Here is a 23,868-nt window from a genome sequence, read left to right on the forward strand (position 1 = left end):
CTTAGCCAAGAACTAGAGCACTATCAGAATATTAACTAAAAATGGATTTTATCTGTTGATATGCTTTTATTTTAATCCATCAGAATAGTCTATATGTTACTGTGAAAGACAGAAATCTGGTGAATGTCGACATTCACCGGTGAATGTCAACATTCACATAGTCGCTTGGTGTATGTCCGAAATATTTGCTAAATACCCTTATTTATGACTTACACTAAATACCTAACCCTAACCCTAACCCTAACCCTAACCCTAACCCTAACCCTACGTATTTGGTATGTGTTGACATTCACCGGTGAATGTCGACATTCACCAATTTCTGTCTTTCACAGTAACAACTAGTTATATACCACCTTTGCTTAAGCCAGGGGTGTCCAAACTTGGGAACTTTAAGACTTGTGGACTTCAACTCCCAGAATTCCCCAGCCAGCTGGCTGGGGAATTCTGGGAGTTGAAGTCCACAAGTCTTAAAGTTCCCAAGTTTGGACACCCCTGGCTTAAGCTCTCAGAGCAAAGAGGTAGGAGTGTTACAGTCTGTTCTGCCCCCTCCCCCCCACAACCTGTGGGTTTTGCATGACATCTATTTCATCTCACCTGCTTTTGGTGTATTTAGACATGGTTCTTAGTATTTAATTTAGGAATTAAATATTCATCTTATAATGAAGAGAAATGACCATTTGAAGTGCTTGTTAAAATCTAGATCCCTCTACCTCTATCATTTTAAATTCCTTTCATAGAGCTCACTATTAAAAGTTTTCTCATTCTTGTTTTTAACTTAGTTCTTCTGAGAGAAGCTGCGTTTTCCCAACTGCTCATTATCTGCTGGGCCTGTCTTCTATCACCTCCACCTTACTTGCTTTATACAGAGTCATTAAACTCTCTGAGTAGGATTTCTTGTGTTCAATTCAGCATCTAAAATACCGTGGGTACTTAATTATATCTTGAAGAGTAGTTGTAGTGTCTTTAATGTCCTTTCTGAGAATTGCAGTTAGAAGGAAACTCTGGCCTAGCCAGCAAAATGCCAGGTTAATAATACCATTTTATATAGTACCTGTGGAGTGTCCAAAGCATCACCTCAGGTTCATTATATTTAATAATACCTTTCAAGAGGGTTTGTAAGAAAGGTCAGTTTTATTATCCTTTTCTAACACAGATGAGGAATTGAATCTAGCTGAGGTTGATCTGATTAAGATTTAATCAGCTATTAAGTGCAGGCTAAAGCAAAATCTGAACCCCAGCTCTTATAGCTTTTTTTTTTAAAAAAAATATTCATATCCCATATTTAGTATTTTTTACATATAACTCAAGGCAGTGAACATATCCAACACACCTTCCTCCTCCTATTGTTCCTACAACAACAATTCTATGATATAAGAATGGCTGAGAGAGAATAACTGGCACAAAGTCACCAAGCTGGCTTCCATGGTTAAGACGGAGCTTGAACTCAAGGTCTCCTGCTTTCTAGTCCAAACTGACTCTTATCCAAGTGCTTTGGCTGCAGTTGTCAGTATCAACCCGCTAGAAGTGTCCATGATTTAAAACTGAATCATACTGTCATATTTCAGGTTTTGTCTTAAACTACATGGGTTTTTAATTTTATTTTACTCAAGATAATGTATGACTCCATTTGATGGCATTTTTATTAACAGCCCACTTCGAGAAAAACAAATCTCAAATAGTTGTTATTCTATGGGTCCTCCTCTGGGATGCACAAGAAATCCTAGAGACAATGCACTATTCTCCAACTAAAATGTCCACAGATGCCTGATGTGCAGGTGATCATACCAGTACTTTATAACAATAGCAAATATCAGAATCAATGAGACGAACAGTTCATTGTGATATCAAACAACCTGTACAGGTCCAGAGTTCAACTTTGCAGGACCATGGACAGATCACAAAGTGCTAGAAACTTGCTTCAGTGCTCTTGAGGATGCCTTCTAACAACCTTCTGCAATTTGGTTACCTTCAGATATATTGGGGAACAATTCAAACTATTCATCCCACTGAGACAATGTCTCAGAGCTAGTCTCAGAGCTAGTGCATTAAGCATCCAGGTCCTTGCTACTCTTTCCCAATGTACAGCCTAATGGACGAAGTACTGAAAGTCATTATATATACAATCTTCAGGCCTGAAATGTAACACCTTTGTATTATTTTCTTTGTTTTCCACCAAGCATGTCCTCTAAACCAATTAGCAGACACTGAGAACAAGTCTGAGTATTATACATCTCACTGTGCCTGTCAAATTCCATACAATATCTAAAAAGGGAGTCTATGCATTGCTGTTCTTATAGAATTGGAAATCAAATCATTCTGTATTTCCCATTGTATGGAGGTGCTGGACACATTCAGATTAGAATGTTTTTTTTAAAGAAATGTGAATGAAAAAGTTTCTAATTTTTTTTTAAATTATAAGACATCTAAATCTATTTTTCTGAAAGAGTCTCATTCTACCAATTCAAAAATTAATGTATTTTCTTAAGTCTATAATATTGAATCAAATTTGCTGAAAGAAGAGTCACGCATACTGAAAGAGTAAAATCTCATATCTTTCTTCCAGAAAATAGTCCACAATAGTCCCTGAACTCTTGAGACACATGCTTTATATTATCCATTTTCAAAAACAATTTGTGCAGATGAAATTTTAGATAAAAGAGTATTTGAATTAGACTAAAGTGGTGACAGGAGGCAGTTAAATAAATATTTAAACTACTCTTGCAATTGTTGTTAACTCTAGAAAAAAAAGTAAGCATCCCTTTTCCATATTACAGTCCTGGGATTTAGGCTGGGGTTTGGAGCAGTACATTGGGACTATGGGAATCCACTAGTTCTTTACATGCCATTTTGCAACTTAAAAACACCACCGATAATTTATTGTCTGTACTTTGTAGCAATGCATTTTCAAATTTCCCTAGTATGTATTGCTGCATGACATAATTATTCATCCTCCTCTGCTTTATCTGAATAGGCAAAAAAAAAACCATCTTTAGTGCATAATGCAAAAAATGCAAAGGTACAATCACGGGGAACATAATTCCTTTGACTCAGAGATCCAGTTGCTGAAGAATAATGGTAGGAGGGCAGCTATTAGAAATAAGAGTTCATATCTGGGTAGGACAAGGATCATTCGTTTTTAATATAGTTCTGCTAATGCTGCCTTCTAATTTAATCTTGCATCTCATCATCATAATGACTAGCCATCTAAAATTAATTTGCCTCTTACAGAATAGTGGTTTATCCTGGTCTCCTAAATATCAGAGAGAGAGAGAGAATGTAATTGAATTGAGAAGAGGAGAGATTCACTAAGAGCTTTTAAACAATTTTTGTTTAAGTTGGAAAAACAGTAAATGTTCTCAGTCCATGCAGCATTTATGCCCGATTAATGGCACTACAAATCAAAAAGCCAGACTAACGCAAATTTGAAATGCTTTATTGGCATATCTTAATTGTCAGGACTCGGGTAATTAGAGAAGCACTTAAGACATAGAAGGTTCAAAAGTATTAGAAAGATTGAGTCATAATCTGCTAGCAAGCATAAAGGATAGACAGAAAAGTTGTGTGTAATAGTGTAGAGCGGGCTGTCAAACTCTTGGCCCGGGGACTGGATGTGTCACACATTGCCCACACCCAGTTTAGCAAAGGTGAGGGTGGGGGAAGTCCCAACACATAACATGACGCCTCTGTGACGACACAAGTTTGATACCGCTGGTATAGAGTTTGAAGACCAGAAAATTCTAGAAGCCAGTCTGAATATCAAATCTAGGTTGTGAATGGAAAACAACAAACAAGAGTAGTAAGCATAGCAGTTTGCAGTTGGAGACCACGAGCCTGGAGGCTGCTTTTATATACACCCAGCTGCTGTTGTGGTTTGAGCAAGGATTTTGCAGCCCTCTCCTGCCTAGGGAATATGCTAATTGTCTCTACTCAGCCCTTTGTAGTTGCCAGTAGGTTCAATTTGGGTGCCCTGCCAGCATGGTGCCTCGTTATCTGAACTGGGTTTCACCTGCTCAGGTTTATTGTCTCTTGGAGCTTCCTGATTGCCTGCTAGCTCTGCCGGCTGATAGTCTGGTTTGCTGTTTAATTTCACATTCTGCAGATGAGACCATAAGCCTTACAATTCAAATTAAGGGAAATTCTTTCCCTGCATGAAACTTCCTTTACCTTGCTTGGATCTATGCAAATTGCCTTTTCATATCAACATGAGTTAACCTGACATTAAATGGGGGGATGCTCACACATGCCTTCAACTCCATAGTTTATTTTGTAATGTATTGCATTTGTTGAGTAGAGAGTGGATTGTATCAGTTGAAATGACTTTAATTTTAAAAATTATAAGAAGGCCCAAAGACCCTACATCACCCCAAGGGTTTTATATGAATGACTTTCTCTTCTCTACTTCCAAATAGAATTTAATGATTTTGCTGATACTATCTTCGATCAAGAGAATCTTAAGTGTTATGTGTGCACGATCCACTCAATTAAATGTAATTTTCTACCTCAAATTGTTTACTGGAAAAAGGTTTAACTATTTCTTCTTGATTCTAAAATGAAACAAAATTAGCAGGGTAACTTCTATGGACATCATCTCTGTGTCCTTTTTAATTTTTGCTTTCCTGTACAGGTACCCAGGGTATAAAGGGGCTGGCCTTAGGTAGGGTCCCACCCAATTCTGTGCATAATGGTATTGTTGGCCTAGAGGTGGAGCTCTTGCCTCATAATCAGGGGGTTGCGAGTTCGGTCCTAGGTAGAGGCAGATGTAGGGTCTCCTGCTTGGGCAGGGGATTGGACTAGATGACCTGTGAGGTCTGTTCCAACTCTATTTATCTATTAATTATGATGGGTTTTTAGTTCTTTACTCAGGTGAAAATGGAACGTAGATGAATAACTAAAGGAAGTGGCAGCCTCCCAACCTTTTTTGCAGCAGCTCAAGGGACATTAAAATTTCTGCTTCTTGGTTGACTGGGTCATTGGAGATTGCTGCTGACTGAGGGTGTGATTTAATTACCTGCAGGAACAGCTGTCTCAGCTGTCTCTATGAGTCAAATGGTAAGCATTAGCATTATTAAATACAAAGCAGGCAGGGAGAAGATAATTCTGTTTGCTGTAATTGTCCACTTTAGCTAGAATAGTCCAAGAACAAAAAACAAATAAAAACAAAAAACATCACTAAACAATCTTACATAGAGTTCACATTATACTCTTTCAATGTACTGCACTATCTATATTTTAAAAGTTCTCAAAAATCTTCTGAGTAACTTTTTTCTCTGGAGAAGTCATGTCCTTGCCTCCAAAAATCACACTAGCCATGTTTTTATATTGATTGACCTGCTCATGCAGAAGGCTTAACTGAGTCAAGCTACATTCAGCTATATTCAGCAAAGGCGGAGTGTTTAATTAATAATATGCCTTTACTTTTACTGTATAGAGGGAGGGAGAAAGACAGAATAGACTTCTCAGTTCAGTATCCTCCAGAGATTGCATTATAATTCCCATAATTCAAGTAAATAGAGTCATGGCCAGTCTTCTGGGACACGATGAAACCCATTTAATAGTATATCTGGACAGTTTCAATTTGAAGAAGTCCATATAAATGAGTAATAATTTTCTGTATTTAATAAAAAAATTAAGCAATTATTGCTTGTTGCTCAGGAGTAGTTTTGCTGTGGGAGTAATTTTCTCCAGTTCTGGCCAGAAGTAATATTCGGTTTTTAAACAGGAGGAAAGAAAAAAATGCTGTAAAAATATTTTTGCAATAACAAAATTGTGGTTCCCGCACTTTTTCTATGTATAACTTTCAACACCCTAAAATGAGCATTGGATTATGTAGATATGGGAGTCATCATATAAAGCAAATTGGCAAATAATTGTGCTTAGTCACAACAAACATTCATTTGGAAATACTACTGTATGCTATATACTATAATCATATTTTAGGAAAACTCTCTGATTTACTGAAGTTATGTAAAAATTAGACTGAGACAAAGAATTCTAGGATGGTACAGAAAGGTTTAAGTCAAGAGAGAATTGTGATTTAAATATTTAACAACATATTCATGTACATAGCAGTCATTTCTACAATGTGCTACATGACTTGTAAGGCATAATGCCAAATAGTATTCCTCAGATTAATGAACATTCATGTTGTGCAGAAATGGGATGCCTCCCTCTACAGAACTGTGTTTATTTCAGAATTGTAAATGCATTTTGTAAACTGTAATCTCCTTTTTTTGATTCAGTGCCTGCATTGAAGTCCTTGAATAGTTCAACTGAGTTCATGGTTCAGACAGTCTTTCCCATTTCTTTAAGATATTTTTATATCATCCACAATATCTAATCTGATGGAACTTTTTTATTTATCATAGAACTGTCCCATCTTTTTATTATGCTGCTTAGGGTTGCCTATCTATTTTTTTCCAGTCTTCTCATCTTTTTCTTCACAAACTAGGAGGTATGATATGATAACCACCTAAAGGCAGAGCAGAGAACTTCATCAATAAGCAAGAATTTGTACCTGATTCACTGGTTCTAGCCATGTATCGTGTTGGAATTCGCCTCTTTCATTGTAGATGCTTTTATATGTGTAAAATGCCTAACTAAAATATTGAGTATGTTCTATCTTTGTTTTCTTGCAAAGCTACAGAAGCATCCTGAAAAAGTGCATATGATTGTATAACTGACTTTCCTTTTAATTCTAGGTTTGGATACACTGGAATTTTTCATGAAGTACTTTTCTGATGGCAGTCCTAAGTAACGTAGCTGTAAAGGAACTGGGCACATGAGTATTCCTGATGAATGTGATTTGAGTTCTGTAATGGACATCTATTCTTAACAATAGCCGTACAGAAAGTGTAACCACCTGCAGATCTAAACTGGAGTGATGACCCAGAAGAACTCCTAGATGTAGATGTGCATCTTTTCCATGGACTTTGACTAGAGGTGACACAGCCTCCTCACAACTCAACGTAAAAGATGAGTGATGGGGTGTGGATCATGCTCAGTCCAGCAGAGTTTACTCAGCTGCAGCAGTATTCTGAATGTAAGTACCGGTACTTACTTCAGCCAAATGCCCATCGTTCTCTTGATGATTATTTACGTTAGCAATAACATTTCAACTGATTGACCTCCATCACATAGTAGATGAGGCACAATCTTGTTCAGTTTTGCTTTTACGCTACCGTTCATACCTTGGCAACTGAGAACCCTTACAGAACACTGTATGCATGGGACACATAGTACAACTAAGCAACACATTCAATTTTTTAGGGAGTTTAACAAGAGGAAAAGACAAGAGGGGAAAGTGAATAGAAAAGCTGTATTTTCTGTGAGGACAAGTTCTGAATAATCCATTAAATGCAAGAGAGTGTCCTTCATGCAGAAGAATGCTCATTAGTCTACTGTATTGTTGGCAGCATATAAAACATCCAAATACCAGGGAGTGTTTGGGCTGGGGTAGCAGCAAAGAGTTTCCTGGGAAGTTCCTAACAGGTTTCTCCCTGCAAGCCTAAACTAAGTTGTTCAGATAAAAACTTGTGCACCATAGAAGGGACAGGTATTGTAAAAGGACATTAACTATTCAGTGGGGGGGGGGGGAGGAATCAAACCATTGGCTTTTAAAGTTATTGGCCTTCATTATCTACAAATTAATCCTCAGACTGGGAAATAAACAAGGTGAGCTTTAACTCTTAGTATTCTCACGCAGGAGATTTGGATGGTTCGAATCCTGCTGGCTTTTTATGAGGCTCTAAAGATCTAGTTCTGTGCTCAAGCTTGAGCCCCCAAATAAAGTGAAAGCACCTATCTCCTAGCTATGTTTCTGCTGTTGACTATGCTGGTTTTCTTGTCTGCAATGGATTTTAATTTTTGTATTTAATTTTTGTATCTATTAATTGCTTTTATTCTGTTGGTTTGCTACCCAGAGTCACTTGCTGAGATAGGTGGCTTTACAAATTGATTAAAGAAGTATATCAGAATAAACCTGAAATTAATTTATAGGAATTAATTTACAGACACATAGTAGGATGGGTCTCATGACTTAGGATATAATAATCTAAGGATATAATTTGTTCAAAACAGCAGAAGCAAAAAAAAAAGAGAGGAGGGGTTTCCTATTCAGAAATCCAAGGGAATTAATTTGATTGTAGAAACCACATGTGAAGAAATGAATAAAAATAATACTGTGTTTGATGTCTACTAAAGTTCACATAGACACAGGGAAGGTGTGGGTGGTTTTTTCAAAACATAATTGCAGAATTTTCAACAGAATATGAAACAGTAGTGATGGAAATTTTAACTCAGCATCCTTTGGGAGATGAATTTTGCCAAGCACCATCCTACCATGGAATTTCTGATTTGCCTTGCTGAAGTCAAAGAAAGGCACAAGAGGAGCAGTTACCCTTGTTTAATTGTGATAAAGAAAATGCCAGGGGTAAAAGGACATCTTAGTAACAAAGACCAAGGCATCATTTCATACCGCACAGAAGGCAATGGTAAATATCTCCAAAGAAAACTATAAAGACAAAAAAATATTAAATGATTGATGATATGGTGCTGGGTGATCTGGTTAAATAGTGCTCAACAAGCTACTGAGATATAGCTGAGGATGTTTGAAGTACTAATGTAGTTTATGATACGGCTAGACTAATACCTTCAAGACTTTAAATTGCTAATGTTGTCATGCCGAAAAAGAAAAAAAACAGTTTTGAAATTTACAAAAAAAAATTAAAAATGCAAAATGCAAAGCTTCAAAGACTTTGTTACATGGAATGTATGAAGCATGAAAATGGAAAAATAAACACAAGGAAAGATGAAATGAATTGATGACACATTGACTTAGGCTACAGCAAATTGAGATATACTGGAATTGGACAGACAGAAGATCATATGTTTTACTACTTGGGTCGTGAAAAAGAAAGAACAAATGAACAATTTTATAATTAAGAAAGGACAGTATTTGGTACAATGCAACTCATGATTGAATAATATCAATTAGTCTTGCAGGATATGTTTATCAGTTGCTCAGTGATGATGGCAAAATGTTAGTAGGTGAGGCAAAACTACTCAGAACCTGTTAATTTTGTCTCCTCTAATAACAAAGTATGTATTTCATCAAGGAATTGTGAAAAACAGGGTGCAGAAACAGGATTGAAGCTTGAGTTTGTTGGGAACAATCTCTGTTTTAAATGAGTCTAATTTTGAGGTCCAGATTGCATACCAGAATATGAAGGAGCTTACTGATGGTCTGGCCAGTTCTTTAAGTGTTATTTTTGAGGAATCCCAGACTGTAAACTCGACTTTTTTATTAATGACTTGGATCAGGAGATGGAGGTTAGGTTATCAGATTTGCAGATGAAGCAAAACTGATGACACAGCTAATCTCTTAGATGAAATAAAATTAAACAAAATATTGATAGGTTAGAAAAATATCCTGAAAATAATAGAACAAAATTTAACAGTGAGAATGCAAAGCTATTTACTTAAGAAACCAAACTCAGATTCACAAACATAACTAGAGGATACTGGGCTTGACAGAAGTACTTTAAAAAGTGTCACGGAATAACAGTTAATCACAAATTGAGTAAGCAAAGTAATCTGGCTGTTAGAAAGGAAATGCAATTTGTAAAATTTAGGTATGGGAGAATATAACATATAGGGAATTACAGGAAGTAATTGTTCCATTTTGTTCTGCTTAGGTCAAATCTTATTTTGAGGATGTATTCATTTCTGCACATCATGCTAAGAAGAGAAATTCTAGGGAAATCTACAGAAATTAAAAATGATCCAAAGAAGGGCAACAAGGGTGAATAGGAAACTTAGAAACCAAATCTTCTACAGTGACAGACTGAAGGAACAGAGAATCTTTAGCCTGGAGAAGAAAAGATTGAGAGGAATCAGTATTTTTATATCTGAAAGGCTGTCAACAGAACAACATAGAGACCTAGCCTGTTATCATCTCAGAATGCAGGACTCAGAATAATTAAATTATTGTTTCAAAAATCTGAACAATAAAAGCAAGTTTTCAATTTGTCAGCAGAACTCATTATTCAGAAAGGTGACATAAACAAAGGTACAAAATTATAATTATATGATGGAGTCGTCTTCACAGGATGTATCTAAGCCAACTATCATGATGGCTTAAATGTGGGTTCCTGCACTGAGCAAGTGGTTGAATTCAGTGGTTTAGATGCCCTTGCAAAACTACAGTATATAACTCTAAACAAGTCTATAAATCTGGGGAAGTAAACTTCAGCTCTCACTGCATGGGACAAGAGTGTCTAGGAAGCAGCCATATCACCTCTAGTAGTGCAGGGACTTCACAAAAAGGAGAGGAGAGGAAAGGGGAGAGGGGGAGACAGGAGAGAGGAGAGAGAGGAAGGGAGACCTTGATTACCTAGACTTATTCAGAATCAAGGCAGACTGGGGAAGCTGATGTAATTTATCACTCATCACTTCCTTACTCAATTATGGATGGTGATGTCATTGGCTGTGTAAGAAAGTCTTATTAAATTCTGGATCTTTCGTTAGTAAAAGCATGAATTAGGGCTGCTGTTGTTGATCTAAGACAGGAGTGTCATCACGTCATCATGGCAGCATGACGTGATGTATCAGGACTTTCCCCCCCTTCGCTAAACCGGGCATGGGCGTGGCCAGCATGTGACGCATCCGGTCCGCAGACCACAAGTTTGACAGCCCCGATCTAAGGGAAGAAAAGCAATTGCACTTGATTAGTGTCTAAGGACAAAGTGTCAGCAAAGTGGAAGAAGAAATATCATTCAGAAAACAGATTAAGAAAAGATTATTATAAAGATTGGCAGTGGAGAAGAAGAGGAGTTGTTAAAAATACTTACATGTCTAACGTTTATGGAACTGACCAAGGCAACTCTTCTGTATATCCATACAAATATCATTACACACACACACACACACACACACACACACACACATATTCAAAAGCATATTTTATATGGAACTACATAAGATAACCTACCCCAACTGTGCTCTGCAGATTCATTGGAGTTCAACTACATGACCTGCAGCCAAATCCTACATTCCCATTTGGGAAGATTGGTGTGAAGTTTAAGTGCTGAGAATGTACAGAAAAGAATGTTCCCACTGACTTATCACCATGAATTTAATCTTTCAGAGACTTTAGCCTAAACATCACAAAATTCATTACCCCTGAAGAGATGGGATCTTGAGCAATCCCTATAGTTTATATATAGAAGCCTCTGTAGACATCTCAAAGCAGTTTCTTTCTTTTAATCATTTCCCTGTGGTTTTTCAGTCTATTTTTTCCTTTGGGGCCAATTTCTTAATCCAGAGCAGTTGAACTGTGAGACTGCTGGGACATTTCAATTCCTGGAATTCTGAAAGCTCACTAAGGAGGATTAAGAAGCAGAGAACAATGGCTTCCATTAAGACATTTTATGGAAGAATTCTCCTTAAATATTGCTGATGGTACAGTTAAAAAGAGATACTATCATACATTGCTATATTAATTCTGTGGCATAAACAAAGGTACAAACCCACACATTATAATACTAACCATGTCACTTTAAGACTCTGCTTTTTGTACAATTTAAAGTGGCGTGGTTTAGTTATAATGTTATAATGGGTTGGTTCATATATCATGCTAACTGCTAAGCCTAAAGTAAACAAAACTTGCCCTTGTGAATTAGCCCATGTAAGAAGTCCTATTTATTGTCACACTACAGAAACAGGCTATAATCCTTGCAGATGGAAAGTTGGCATCACATTAAGTATTAAAAAATTGAAAGGAGTAGAATATAATCATTAATATCTTAGCACAGCCATGTGGAAGAGATGTCATATTTTTACTTTTTTATTATTTGCTATAAGTAAAAAGCACATTAAATGGAAAAAGATACATTGATATATATCTGAGAAAAAAAGGAAATACCTTCTTTCTTTTTCTCTTTTTTATGAAGCATTATAAAGCCACTGATTAAATGTTGATAAGACAGAAATATATTAGTCCTTTCATTGCATCAGTGAAGAGCCAGGTCAGGGTTGAAAGTGAACATATTTTTTTAGGGTTATTTTTTCCTCCAGAAGTATATTTCCAACATCTACAGTCTAATATATCCAAGATTGTTCATAAATGTTCAAATTGTATATTAACAAAAATATAAATACTGAGCTAAAATGAGCCATCAAAAGCTCATAGATCCAAATCATATATATTAAGATGCTTCAGATCTGTTTACATCTCCAGTACAAAGAATGGAAAGCTATCTTTCTTAAATAACCAAGCATCCTTTCCTGAAAAAAGATGAATGTGTTTTAAAATACACCAATCCAGTCACTTAGAGAAGGCCATTGAAAGTCTTCCCTCCATTGCAAAGTACATGTGGCATGGATAAGAATTGAATTGAATTGAATTGAATAACAGAGTTGGAAGGGTCCTTGCAGGTCTTCTAGTCCAACCTCCTGCTTAGGCAGGAAATCCTACAACTGCTTTTCTCTGTGATTGCCCCCACATTCTGGAATACTCTTTGTTGTTAGATATATAGGGCTCCTATTTTCCTATGTTCCAAAAATTAATTTAACTTGTCTTATTTTAGCAAGTCTTTGACTGCAACTGATTGATTGATTGATTGATGACATATCTCCTGGCTTCTGCTAGGAATTATATGCCTATCTTGCTTCTTTTTCTTTTTACTGCATATTACCCAGAGTCCTTCAGAACTGGTTATAATTTCTGAAATACATATAAATAGCTATTCTAGGTCTTTTGATCATTTTGTCCTTATATATTAAATTAAATGACCTAACGATGCCATTAATGCTAGGTCCAAAGCATTGTTGGCTTCAGGGTATCAGCAGCCAAGGGGAGCTGAAGTAGTTTCAGAGTAGTTTCTCAGGCAACAAACTTGTGAAAGGGCAACAAACTGAGGTTCTTGTTGTTGGTTTATTTAAAACATGTGCATAGCCACCATCATAAAGTCAAACTCTGGGCAGCTTACAAACCAATTTTTCCTCCCCATTTGCAGACTTGGCTAGCTTTAATAGCACACTCTTGCAGCAAGATAGGTGGCAAACAAATTTAATAAATAAATAAAATAAATGACTGGGATTTATGAAAAGCCCCATTTGCAGTTTTGCCTCAATCTGCATAAAATCTTGGATTTAGGCCAGAATCTTCTTCCTACATCTTCTCCTATAGATATGAAAAACATGATCTGACATAGTGCATCCTGAGGATCACTCACTCTGCAGAGGTGCTCATGTTATGTATTTAATAGTCCCTCTGCTTTTCTGCCTTTATGATACTTTCAATCATTCTAAATACCCCATGCAGAGATGGAGTTCTTTGCAGTATTTTATGTCAGGCAGAGGAAGGAAAAATGGTGCTTTCAATCGCTATTCTATCTTCACAGCAATTCTATCAGTAGGCTGAAATATATTAGTATGAGATCATCCAGTCAGAATTCAATGGCTAGAACTTGTCTTTCTTTAGGTTTAGGTTTAGGTTTATTGGACTTTTATGCCGCCCATCTCCCAAAGGACTCAGGGCGACGTACAACATAAAAACACATATTACAAAAGTTAAAAGAAAGATTAAATAGAATATGCAAAAAACCCAATAGACATTTACAATGAATTTAGAAATTAAATTAAAATTAACAATTAAAATTAATAATTTATTTTATTCAGGCCAGGCCGGCTTTCTGGAAAAGCTAACTTTTTAGGGCGCGCCGGAAGGACCGGAGGTCGGGAATTATGCGAAGCTCTGGGGGCAGCTCATTCCAAAGGAAAGGCACTCCCACAGAGAAGGCTCTCCCCCTGGGAGTCACCAGCCGACACTGCCTGGCTGACGGCACCCTGAGGAGACCAACTCTGTGGGATTGTACTGGACGATGGGAGGCTACCGGTGGCAGTAGGTGGTCTCACAAGTACCCTGGGCCTAAGCCATGGAGCACTTTAAAGATCATAACACCTTGAATCGCACCCTGAAAACAACCGGCAACCAGTGCAGGCCGCCTAAAAGGGGTGTAACATGGGAGCACCTAGATACCCCCATGACAACCCGCGTGGCCACATTCTGGACCAGCTGAAGCCTCCAGGTGCTCTTCAAGGGCAGCCCCATGTAGAGAGTGTTACAGTAATCCAGATGAGAAAGGACGAGGGCATGAGTGACTGTGCACAAGGCATCCCTATCCAGGAAGGAGTGCAACTGGCATACCTGGCGAACCTGGTAAAAGTCCCCCCTGGTCACAGCCATCAGGTGTTCTTCTAACCTAAGCCACGTATCCAGGAAGACTCCCAGATTGCAGGCCCTCTCTGAGGGGGCTAAAATTTCTCCCCCTATCATCAAATATAGTACAAGATACTCAAATTGGGATGATGGGAACCACAGCCACTCAGTCTTGGAGGGATTGATCTTGAGCTGTTCGTCCCCATCCAGATCCATACAGCCTCCAGGCATCGGAACATCACGTCAAGGGCATCATTTGGGTGGTTTGGGGTAGAGATGAAAAGTTGGGTATCGTCAGTGTATTGATGATACTGTACCCCAAAACCATGGATGATCTCGCCCAGCGGTTTCATGTATATGCTGAACAGGAGAGATGAGAGAACCGACCCCTGGGGCACCCCACAAGTGAGGTGCCTCGGGTTCGATCTCTGCCCTCCACTCAACACAAACTGCGATCAATCTGACAGGTAGGAGGAGAACCACCGCAAAATGGTCCCCCCCACCCCAACCCTCCAAGTCATGGCAGTAGGATACCATGGTCAATTGTATCGAAAGCCACCGAGAGGTCTAATAGGACCAGGACAGAGGAACAACCCCTGTCCCAGGCCCACCAGAAATCATCAACCAACGCGACCAATGATGTCTCCATGCTGTACCCGGGCCTGAAACCCGACTGAAAAGGATCCAGATAGGCAGCTTTGTCCAGGTACTGGTGAAGCTGATGTGCTACCACGCTGTCAACAACCTTCGCTACAAAGCGAAGGTTGGAGACCAGACGATAGTTGGCTAAAGAGGCTGCATCCAGGGAAGGCTTCTTAAGGAGGGGCCTCACCATCGCCTCCTTCAAGGCGGTGGTAAAGAACCCCTCTCTCAATGAAGTGTTGGTAATCACCTGGAGCCAATTTCATGTCACCTCCCGGGAAGCCGAAACTAACCAAGAGGGACATGGTCCAGCACACAAGTGGCAGCACTGCGTCTCCCCATAATCCTGTCCATGCCCTCGGGAGTCACAGGGTCAAACTCACCCCAGAGAGTTTCCACAAGATTCATCCCCGTTAACTCGCCCGAATCTACCCAGTCAGAGTCCAAGCCTGTCCGAAATTGAGCGATTTTATCCTGCAGATACTGAACAAATTCCTCATCCCTACCCTGCAAGAGGTCTTCCCCAGTTCCTTGATTGATTAAGGAGCAGGTCACTCTAAACAGGGTGGCTGGGCAGTTATCTGCGGACGTGATAAGAGCAGAAAAATGTTGCCATTTTGCCATTTTTATCGCCACTAAGTAGGATTTAATATAAATTCTTACTAGTGTTCGGTCGGATTCAGACTGGCTGGTCCTCCAATCACTCTCTAGGTGTCTTTTCCAGCGTTTCATCTCCCGGAGCTCCTCGGTAAACCAGGGAGCTACCCGGGATCAACATTGGGTCAGAGGCCGCAAAGCACAACGTGGTCCAAGGCCCCAGTGGCCGCCCTATCGCAGGCTTCCGCTAGGGCTTCGGTTGAGTTGTGAGCAAGGGATTCAGGAAAAGTCCCAAGCTCCATCAGGAACCTTTCAGGGTCCACCAGCACCTGGGGCAGAACTATCTAATCTTTTACTACTTTTATTCTAATGCTTTATCAAGCTGATAATACTGATGGGAATCATTATGTGGCTGGTATGAATATTCCCTTCCCCTGCAAAAATTGGAAATGCTTTCTACAAAAAAGAAATGATTATAACTACTAGATTTTAGTGGCTGTAAGACTGGCATACAAATTGCACAAAGAAGGCAGGTTTTTTTTATTCTGCACACAATAACATAGTCCAACATTTGTATTTGCAATGTGATGTACGTGTTACTTACAAGATAGCTCTGAGATTTGGAAAGTAGCTCTCACATTTATTAACGCAATTTAAGCCATTTAAAAGAAAGCAGAATAGATATTCTTATTAAGGATATACTGTATGTATAGTTTTTACTATTCAAGGTGTTGCTATTATTCTGTACAATCATTCCTTACCCGGTTATGAAGAACTTGTTTGGAAGAGGCTGTTCTTAATCTTACTGACTGTCTTTCACTTTCTAGATTCTACCAAGAAATTGAGAGATGTTTTGGAAGAGTTTCATGGGGATGGTATTCTGTCAAAATATAATCCAGAACAAGTAAGGAAACTTGCATTAACTGTATTCATAAATGCCTATTGACAAAATAAACTAACTGTGTAGATTTCTGTGTACAAAATTCCCAAAAGATCTTAATAACATTTTCAGGATAAAATGGTTATTAAATCTTATATAAGCTTTTTAAATTATTCAAACCCTAAACCAACACTACATATGCCTTTTTACATCAGTTTTTAAAAGAGGTGTGAGTAGATAAAGTGATTTTTATTAGCCCCATACCATAATAGAAAAGAAGGAAAGTTTTTCTTGTGAGATTAATAGTAACTTCTGGGAAATGATTTTTTTAAAATTGCTGAATGGGAAATTGAAAGATTAAAACCACCTCCCTACACAGGGAGCTAGAGTGAAAAACATCCACCAGTGCTTAGCTTAAGTTCTTTTTAATTACAAGATATTTGCTAAGGAAAGATACATTTGGCATCATGCCTAGGGTGCTGAGAAAGGGAAAGGTAATTCATTTTTTGTATGAAAATTCTCTCAAAATATTAATGAAAATCAAAAGCCAAGATCAGGCTGACATTCGCCCTGTTGATTTTCCAGAAAACTATAAAACTATTTATTCTAGAGAACATTCAAGAAAGCTTTGTAATAAGTTGCAAGATCCTCCTTTTCTGGTTCCTATATTGGTGTAGTTCATCTGCTTGTAAGGCTGTTCTAATCATAGTATAATAGTGGATATAATATTGATTTGTTTTAATCTTCTTACATGGAGTTGGAATGTAAGCTGCTCACAAGCCATGAGAGTAGAGCAGCATTAAAATCCTAGTAATAAATAAATAAGGATTTCTGACAGTCTGCAGTCCATCTCTGCCCATAAATTAGCTCTACTGGATTTAGTGAGAAACAAATCCTAACATTTTGCTATTGGATGAGGCAATGGAGTTTTAACTGTTCTACTTGGAAATTGGAAAACAAATAGCTGCCTTATACTAAGGTGATTTTTAAAGTCGCATTTATTTTTTTTAATTATTACTGACTCTTAAATGTTCAGGGTGGAGAAGCCTATACATTATAGGAATGTTTTCATAAAATCATTTAGTCAAAATGCATGTCATTTACAACATTTTAAAAGTTATTCCCACTGTTTTCTAAAGATATATAAAAGTGAACTACAACTTAATGAATACATATTACATTTGAGTACTGTATCATTAGTTTATGCCTAGGTTTAGTCTCCCCCCCCCCCCCCCCCTACATTTGATATATTGAAGTATCACTGCTTACTTTTTCAAACTGGCACATAGAACTTAACTTGGGTCGGAGTAAAAGTTGAGGAGTTGAGAAAAGCATAAGGATGATTCTGTCATGTTGCTGTTTTCACTAAGAGGAAAAAAAAAGGGGGGGGTTACTAAACATGACGAAATGAACTATGTCTTCATTGCGGTAGGAAAAGGAAATTAGCAAAAACAACAGTGAGTTGTTTCCAGGTAAGAAAAGGAAGAAAACTGCAGAACTATTCATGAAGACAAATTAGTCCAGAACTGAATGTTATTAAATTAAATGGGAAATGAGGACAAATTATTTCTGTGAAAATTTTTGACACCTAAAGTAATTGGAAAGACAAGTCGACAAAAAACTCAGCACAAATTGCAACCACATTCCTATTTAGAAAAGTAGTTGTTAGGTTCTCGGAAGCGAGCAGGATAATGTTTGTAGGTAGCTAGAAGTTGTGCATTCTGCTTTCTGCCAAGAGCACATACTGTGGTTTCTCTTCTGCACTAAGCAGTTGATGTAAGTATATTTCATTACTATCCACTTGGAAATATGGTTGCATTTGCCATTGGGTATAACAACTAATTGCCTTTAAAATCCTTTGAAGATGGATTTGCTTTTCTGGAGAGGATGTGGAGGAAGCGGACCAAAAAGGAATATATAAAGAAAGAGAAGATATTTTCATTGAGGTTTTTTGTAACCTATACTTTTTATTTGTTTAATCATCCTCCCCTCACTACCCCTTAGAAATAACTTTACAGTGGGAGGGAGGAATAATCCACTGCCCAGAATTATACTGATTCAGCCAAGAAAACAACTCAAGAAGCTTGGGAAATTTTGAAAAATGAGATTACAAAAGCCCAGTCTAACACAATACCAATGAAGAAGAAAAATAACAGCTCCCAAAAGAAACCAGCATGGCTGCATAAACAACTATCTGACAAACTGAAAGACAAAAAAAGTAAGTATAAAAAGTGGAAGGAGGGGGACATAACTAAGGCAGAATATCAGCAAATAGCCCGAGCCTGTAAAGATGAAGTGAGGAAAGCTAAGGCTCACAATGAAGAAAGGCTTGCCACAAAAGTAAAAATTAACAAAAAAAGCTTCTTCCAACATGTTAAAAACAAGAATAAAGTTAAGGAAACAATTGGTCCATTGCTAGGAGAAAGTGGCAAGAAGGTGACAAGCAACAGGGAGAAAGCAGAACTATTTAACTCATGTTTTGCATCTGTTTTTACACAAAGGGATAAAACAGTCCAACCTATCAAAAGCAGCACCACAAAATTAGGAACACAAATTGAAATAGGGAAGAAAATGGTAAGTGAGCACCTGTCTACCCTAGACGAGTTCAAATCACCAGGACCGGATGGATTACACCCCAGAGTTCTGAAGGAACTAGCAGACGAGATCTCAGAACCACTGAATTATATCTTTCAGAGATCCTGGAACACCGGGGAACTACCAGAGGACTGGAAAAGAGCTGATGTGGTTCCCATCTTCAAAAAAGGGAAAAAATTAGACCCAGGAAACTACAGACCTATCAGCCTAATCTCAATACCAGGAAAGATTCTGGAAAAAATAATCAAGCAACGAATTTGCGAACACCTAGAAGCAAACAAAGTAATAGCCAAAAGCCAACATGGATTTGTCAAAAACAGATCATGCCAGACTAATCTTATTGCATTCTTTGATAATGTGACAAAATTAGTGGACCAGAGGAATGCCGTTGATATAGTTTACTTGGACTTCAGTAAGGCTTTTGATAAGGTAGACCATAACCTACTACTAGATAAAGTAGAAGAATGTGGGTTAGACAGCATCACCACCAGATGGATTCGTAACTGGCTGACCAACCGCACTCAACGTGTAGTTCTCAATGGAACTGCATCTACATGGAGGGAAGTATGCAGTGGAGTACCCCAAGGCTCTGTTTTAGGCCCAGTACTCTTCAACATCTTCATCAATGATTTGGATGAGGGAATAAACGGGGAACTCATCAAATTTGCAGATGATACCAAGCTGGCAGGAATAGCCAACACTCCAGAAGACAGGCTTAAAATACAGAAGGATCTTGACAAACTTGAACATTGGGCACTATCTAATAAAATGAAATTCAATGGTGAAAAGAGTAAGGTTCTACATTTAGGCAACAAAAACAGAATGCACAGGTACAGTATAGGTGATACCTTGCTCAGTAGTAGTAACTGTGAAAGGGATCTTGGAGTCCTAGTGGACAACCATTTAAATATGAGCCAGCAGTGTGCAGCAGCTGCCAAAAAAGCCAACACAGTTCTAGGCTGCATCAACAGAGGGATAGAATCAAGATCACGTGAAGTGTTAATACCACTTTATAATGCCTTGGTAAGGCCACACTTGGAATACTGCATTCAGTTCTGGTCGCCACGATGTAAAAAAGATGTGGAGACTCTAGAAAGAGTGCAGAGAAGAGCAACAAAGATGATTAGGGGACTGGAGACTAAAACATATGAAGAACGGTTGCAGGAACTGGGTATGTTTAGCTTAAGAGAAAGAAGGACTAGGGGAGACATGATAGCATTGTTCCAATATCTCAGAGGTTGCCACAAAGAAGAGGGAGTCAAACTATTCTCCAAAGCACCTGAGGGTAGAACAAGAAGCAATGGGTGGAAACCAATCAAGGAGAGAAGCAACTTAGAACTGAGGAGAAATTTCCTGACAGTGAGAACAATTAATCAGTGGAACAGCTTGCCTCCAGAAGTTGTGAATGCCCCAACACTGGAAGTCTTTAAGAAGATGTTGGATAGCTATTTGTCTGAAACGGTATAGGGTTTCCTGCCTAGGCAGGGGGTTGGACTAGAAGACCTCCAAGGTCCCTTCCAACTCTACTATTGTATTATTAAGTTTCCTTTTTCATTTAAGGAAAGCCAAAAGAAGACATTGTTGACAGGCAAATTAAAACATTGTTTTAGATAGCAGATTACCTGTCACAATAATCACATTGCGGCTGCCTCTAAAGTAGAAAAGATTGTAAATGTTTGAGTGCAAAGTGAGACAGTATGGATATACCCAATAGTATCTTTTTCCTCTAAGATTTCACATACAGTGCTGGACCAAATAGCAAAATCTTTTAAACTTTTTGCGGGCAGCTATCTCTTCCAGCTTTAGATGCAATCTATTATTTTATTTTCAACTACCTTTTATTTTTAACTGCACAAGACCAGTGTTAGTTTTTTGTTCAATTGTGTTATTTTTAAGTGTTCCCACATATACCAAATATATTGATACATATTTGTACTTTCGGTGATTTTTCTTGCTGAATTTTCAAATGCTTACCTAATTCAATGCAAATCTGGCACTTTTGATTTTGAGCCAGTTTGAGGAAAGCAACTTGCAGAACAAAATGATTTTTTTTAAAAAAAAATCCCATCTTTATTATTTTTATAAACAACTCAAGGCAACGAATATACATAAATACTCTTTCCTTCTCCTCCTGTGTTTCCCCCAAAATAAGACAGGGTCTTATTTTCTTAAAATAAGACAGGGTCTTATTTTCTTAAAATAAGACAGGGTCTTATTTTCTTAAAATAAGACAGGGTCTTATTTTCTTTTAACCCTCGAAATAAGTGCTTGGCCTTATTTTCAGGGAGGTCTTATTATTTTTGAAGTGCAGGAGGCGGCAAGGTAGGAATAGAAGTCACAGTCTCCCAGCTTCTAGCCCGCTGCCTCATCCACTAGGCGGAACTGATATTCTGTAAAGAAAGCTTATATAAATTCACAATACCAACAGCCCAAATAAATTTATCTCTACTTTCTATGAAGCCAATTGTACTGTCTTTTCTAAACTATATAATGAAGATGTTAAAAAAAAGAACTTTCAGAGACTATTTAAATACTTGAAGCCAACACAGATAAAAGGGAATTAATACTTAAAATATTCATCTGATACCAAGCCATACAACAATAAAGATTGAAAGTCAAATCAATAAATAACAACAAAAATCATATTCAAGTCCCAGGCAAAATAAGAGTACTCTTAGCTACACGTTCCATTCATTCCAACCTTCTTTTACTGTAGATCATGACAGGAAATACTAATCCCAAAAAAGTTTAGATGAAAATTATGTAAATTACAACTGTTTAGTAAGATAGAGCAATATTGTAAACATTGTAAAAATATTGTAAAATATACTATGTTGTAAAAATCTAATACTCACTTAGATTGCAATCCTTGGAATAAGCCCTACTGGATTTCCCGTCCTGAATAACCTCATGAAAGATTTTGCTGTTTGCTGCAGATCCAGTTCTATAATAGGCAGAGTAAGAAAGATGCCTTTGATGGCAAATAATGAGGGGAAGGGAACAATGACAAGATCCATGAGGTTCATACAACCTGCCTTCCACCATATAATTTAGCCTGTTTCCCTCAATTCCAGTTAAGACTCTTATCTCTCACCTCACATCAGATCCATGTGTTAGTCTGGAATTAAGAGAGGTACTCTGTGTTGTTCTTTGCCTCATCAGAAAATCAACCTGAAGCAGCATACTCTCTTATTAACTCTAATTAAACTCAGATAGTTGTTAATGAAAATAAACAGAGATAATAGATATTATGTTCAAAGCTCTTTGATAGAAGTCCTAGATACAAATATAACAGACAGACAGACAGCATGTGTGCACACACCAGTGGTAGGTTTCAAATTTTTTTAGAATCTCTTCTGTAGGTGTGACCTGCTTTGTGGGAGTGGCTTGCTGGCCTTGTGACCGGGTGGGAGTAGTTTGCAGCCATGTGACCGGGTGGGAGTGACTTGCCAACCATATGACTGGGTGGGCGTGGCCAACTTGTAAAATGTGGTGAAACTCACTTAACAACGCTCTTGCTTAGCAACCAAAATGTTGGCTCAGAAACTCTGGCATTGAAGCACACAGGTCTTAAAGCTGTCAAGTTACAAGACCCTTGCACCCCTAACCCTTTAGAAAAAAAATCCCCAGGGGTGTTCAAACTTGACAGCTTTAAGACTTGTGGACTTCAACTCCCAGAATTCCTCCTCTCGCTCTTCATCTTGATGATGTGCAAACAGGCAGGGGGAGGGAGTTCTAAACGGCACTGTAGATTTGTGGAACCTCTTCTCTAGAAGAGGTTAGAACTGGTAGAAACCCACCCCTGGCACACACACACACATTTCACTAAATCCTTTGAACAGAAATCTCTTCCTTTCAGAACTTTTTTGCTATCTATCAACTATTTGCAAATTTCCCAAGCCAAAGACCTCATCCAAAATCTTCTAGTAGAACATGTCTTTTCATCTGATGTTGAAGTTTGAAACAGGGATACTTCAGAACAATGTGTGCTTCCAAGTGTCTTCTACGGCTTTCGCCCTGGGCACAGCACTGAGACGGCCTTGGTCGCGTTGGTAGACGATCTCTGGAGGGCCAGAGATAGGGGTTGCTCCTCTATCCTGGTCCTATTAGACCTCTCGGCGGCTTTTGATACCATCGACCATGGTATCCTGTTGCACCGACTGGAGGGGTTGGGGGTCCGGGGCACCGTTTTGCGGTGGTTCGGCTCCTACCTCTCCGGCCGGACGCAACGTGTGTTGGCAGGGGGGCAGAGGTCGACCCTAAGCCCCCTTACTTTTGGGGTGCCACAGGGGTCGGTCCTCTCACCGCTCCTGTTCAACACATACATGAAGCCGCTGGGTGAGATCATCCGTGGTTTCGGGGTGGGATATCATCTGTACGCTGATGATACTCAGCTGTACATTTCCACCCCGAACCACCCCAACGAGGCCATCGAAGTGATGTCCCGGTGTGTGGAAGCCGTACGGGTCTGGATGGATGACAACCGACTCAGGCTCAACCCTTCCAAGACGGAGTGGCTGTGGGTTCCGGCCCCCCGGTTCAACCAGATAATTCCATCTCTGGCCATTGGGGGCATTCAACTTGCCCCCGTGGAGCGGGCGCGCAATTTGGGCGTCCTCCTGGATGCCAGGCTGTCCATGGATGAACATGTGACAGCCGTGGCCAGGGGGGCGTTCCACCAGGTTCGCCTGGTGCGCCAATTGCGCCCCCTATTGGACCGGGACGCCTTACGCACAGTCACCCATGCGCTGGTGACGTCTTGCCTGGACTACTGTAACGCTCTCTACATGGGGCTCCCCTTGAAATGCACTCGGAGACTGCAGTTGGTCCAGAATGCGGCCGCGCGGGTGATTATGGGGAGTACCAAGTACTCCCATGTGACACCTCTCCTGCGCGAGCTGCACTGGCTCCCTGTGGTCTATCGAGTGCGTTTCAA

General features: G+C 38.9%; 1 protein-coding gene across 1 annotated transcript in view; it reads left to right on the forward strand.

Moving 5' to 3' along the window:
- The window catches only part of DGKG (diacylglycerol kinase gamma), a 136,643-nt gene that overhangs the window by 25,143 nt on the left and 87,632 nt on the right, over window positions 1-23,868 (forward strand). The window contains 2 exon segments of the mRNA XM_081954472.1: window positions 6,699-7,039; window positions 16,285-16,361. Of these exon segments, the coding sequence (XP_081810598.1) occupies window positions 6,973-7,039; window positions 16,285-16,361 (144 nt within the window). The 5' untranslated portion in view covers window positions 6,699-6,972.

This window comes from Natrix helvetica (assembly GCF_964273705.1).
Source record: "Natrix helvetica genome assembly, chromosome: 5".
Taxonomy (NCBI): Eukaryota; Metazoa; Chordata; class Lepidosauria; order Squamata; family Natricidae; genus Natrix; species Natrix helvetica.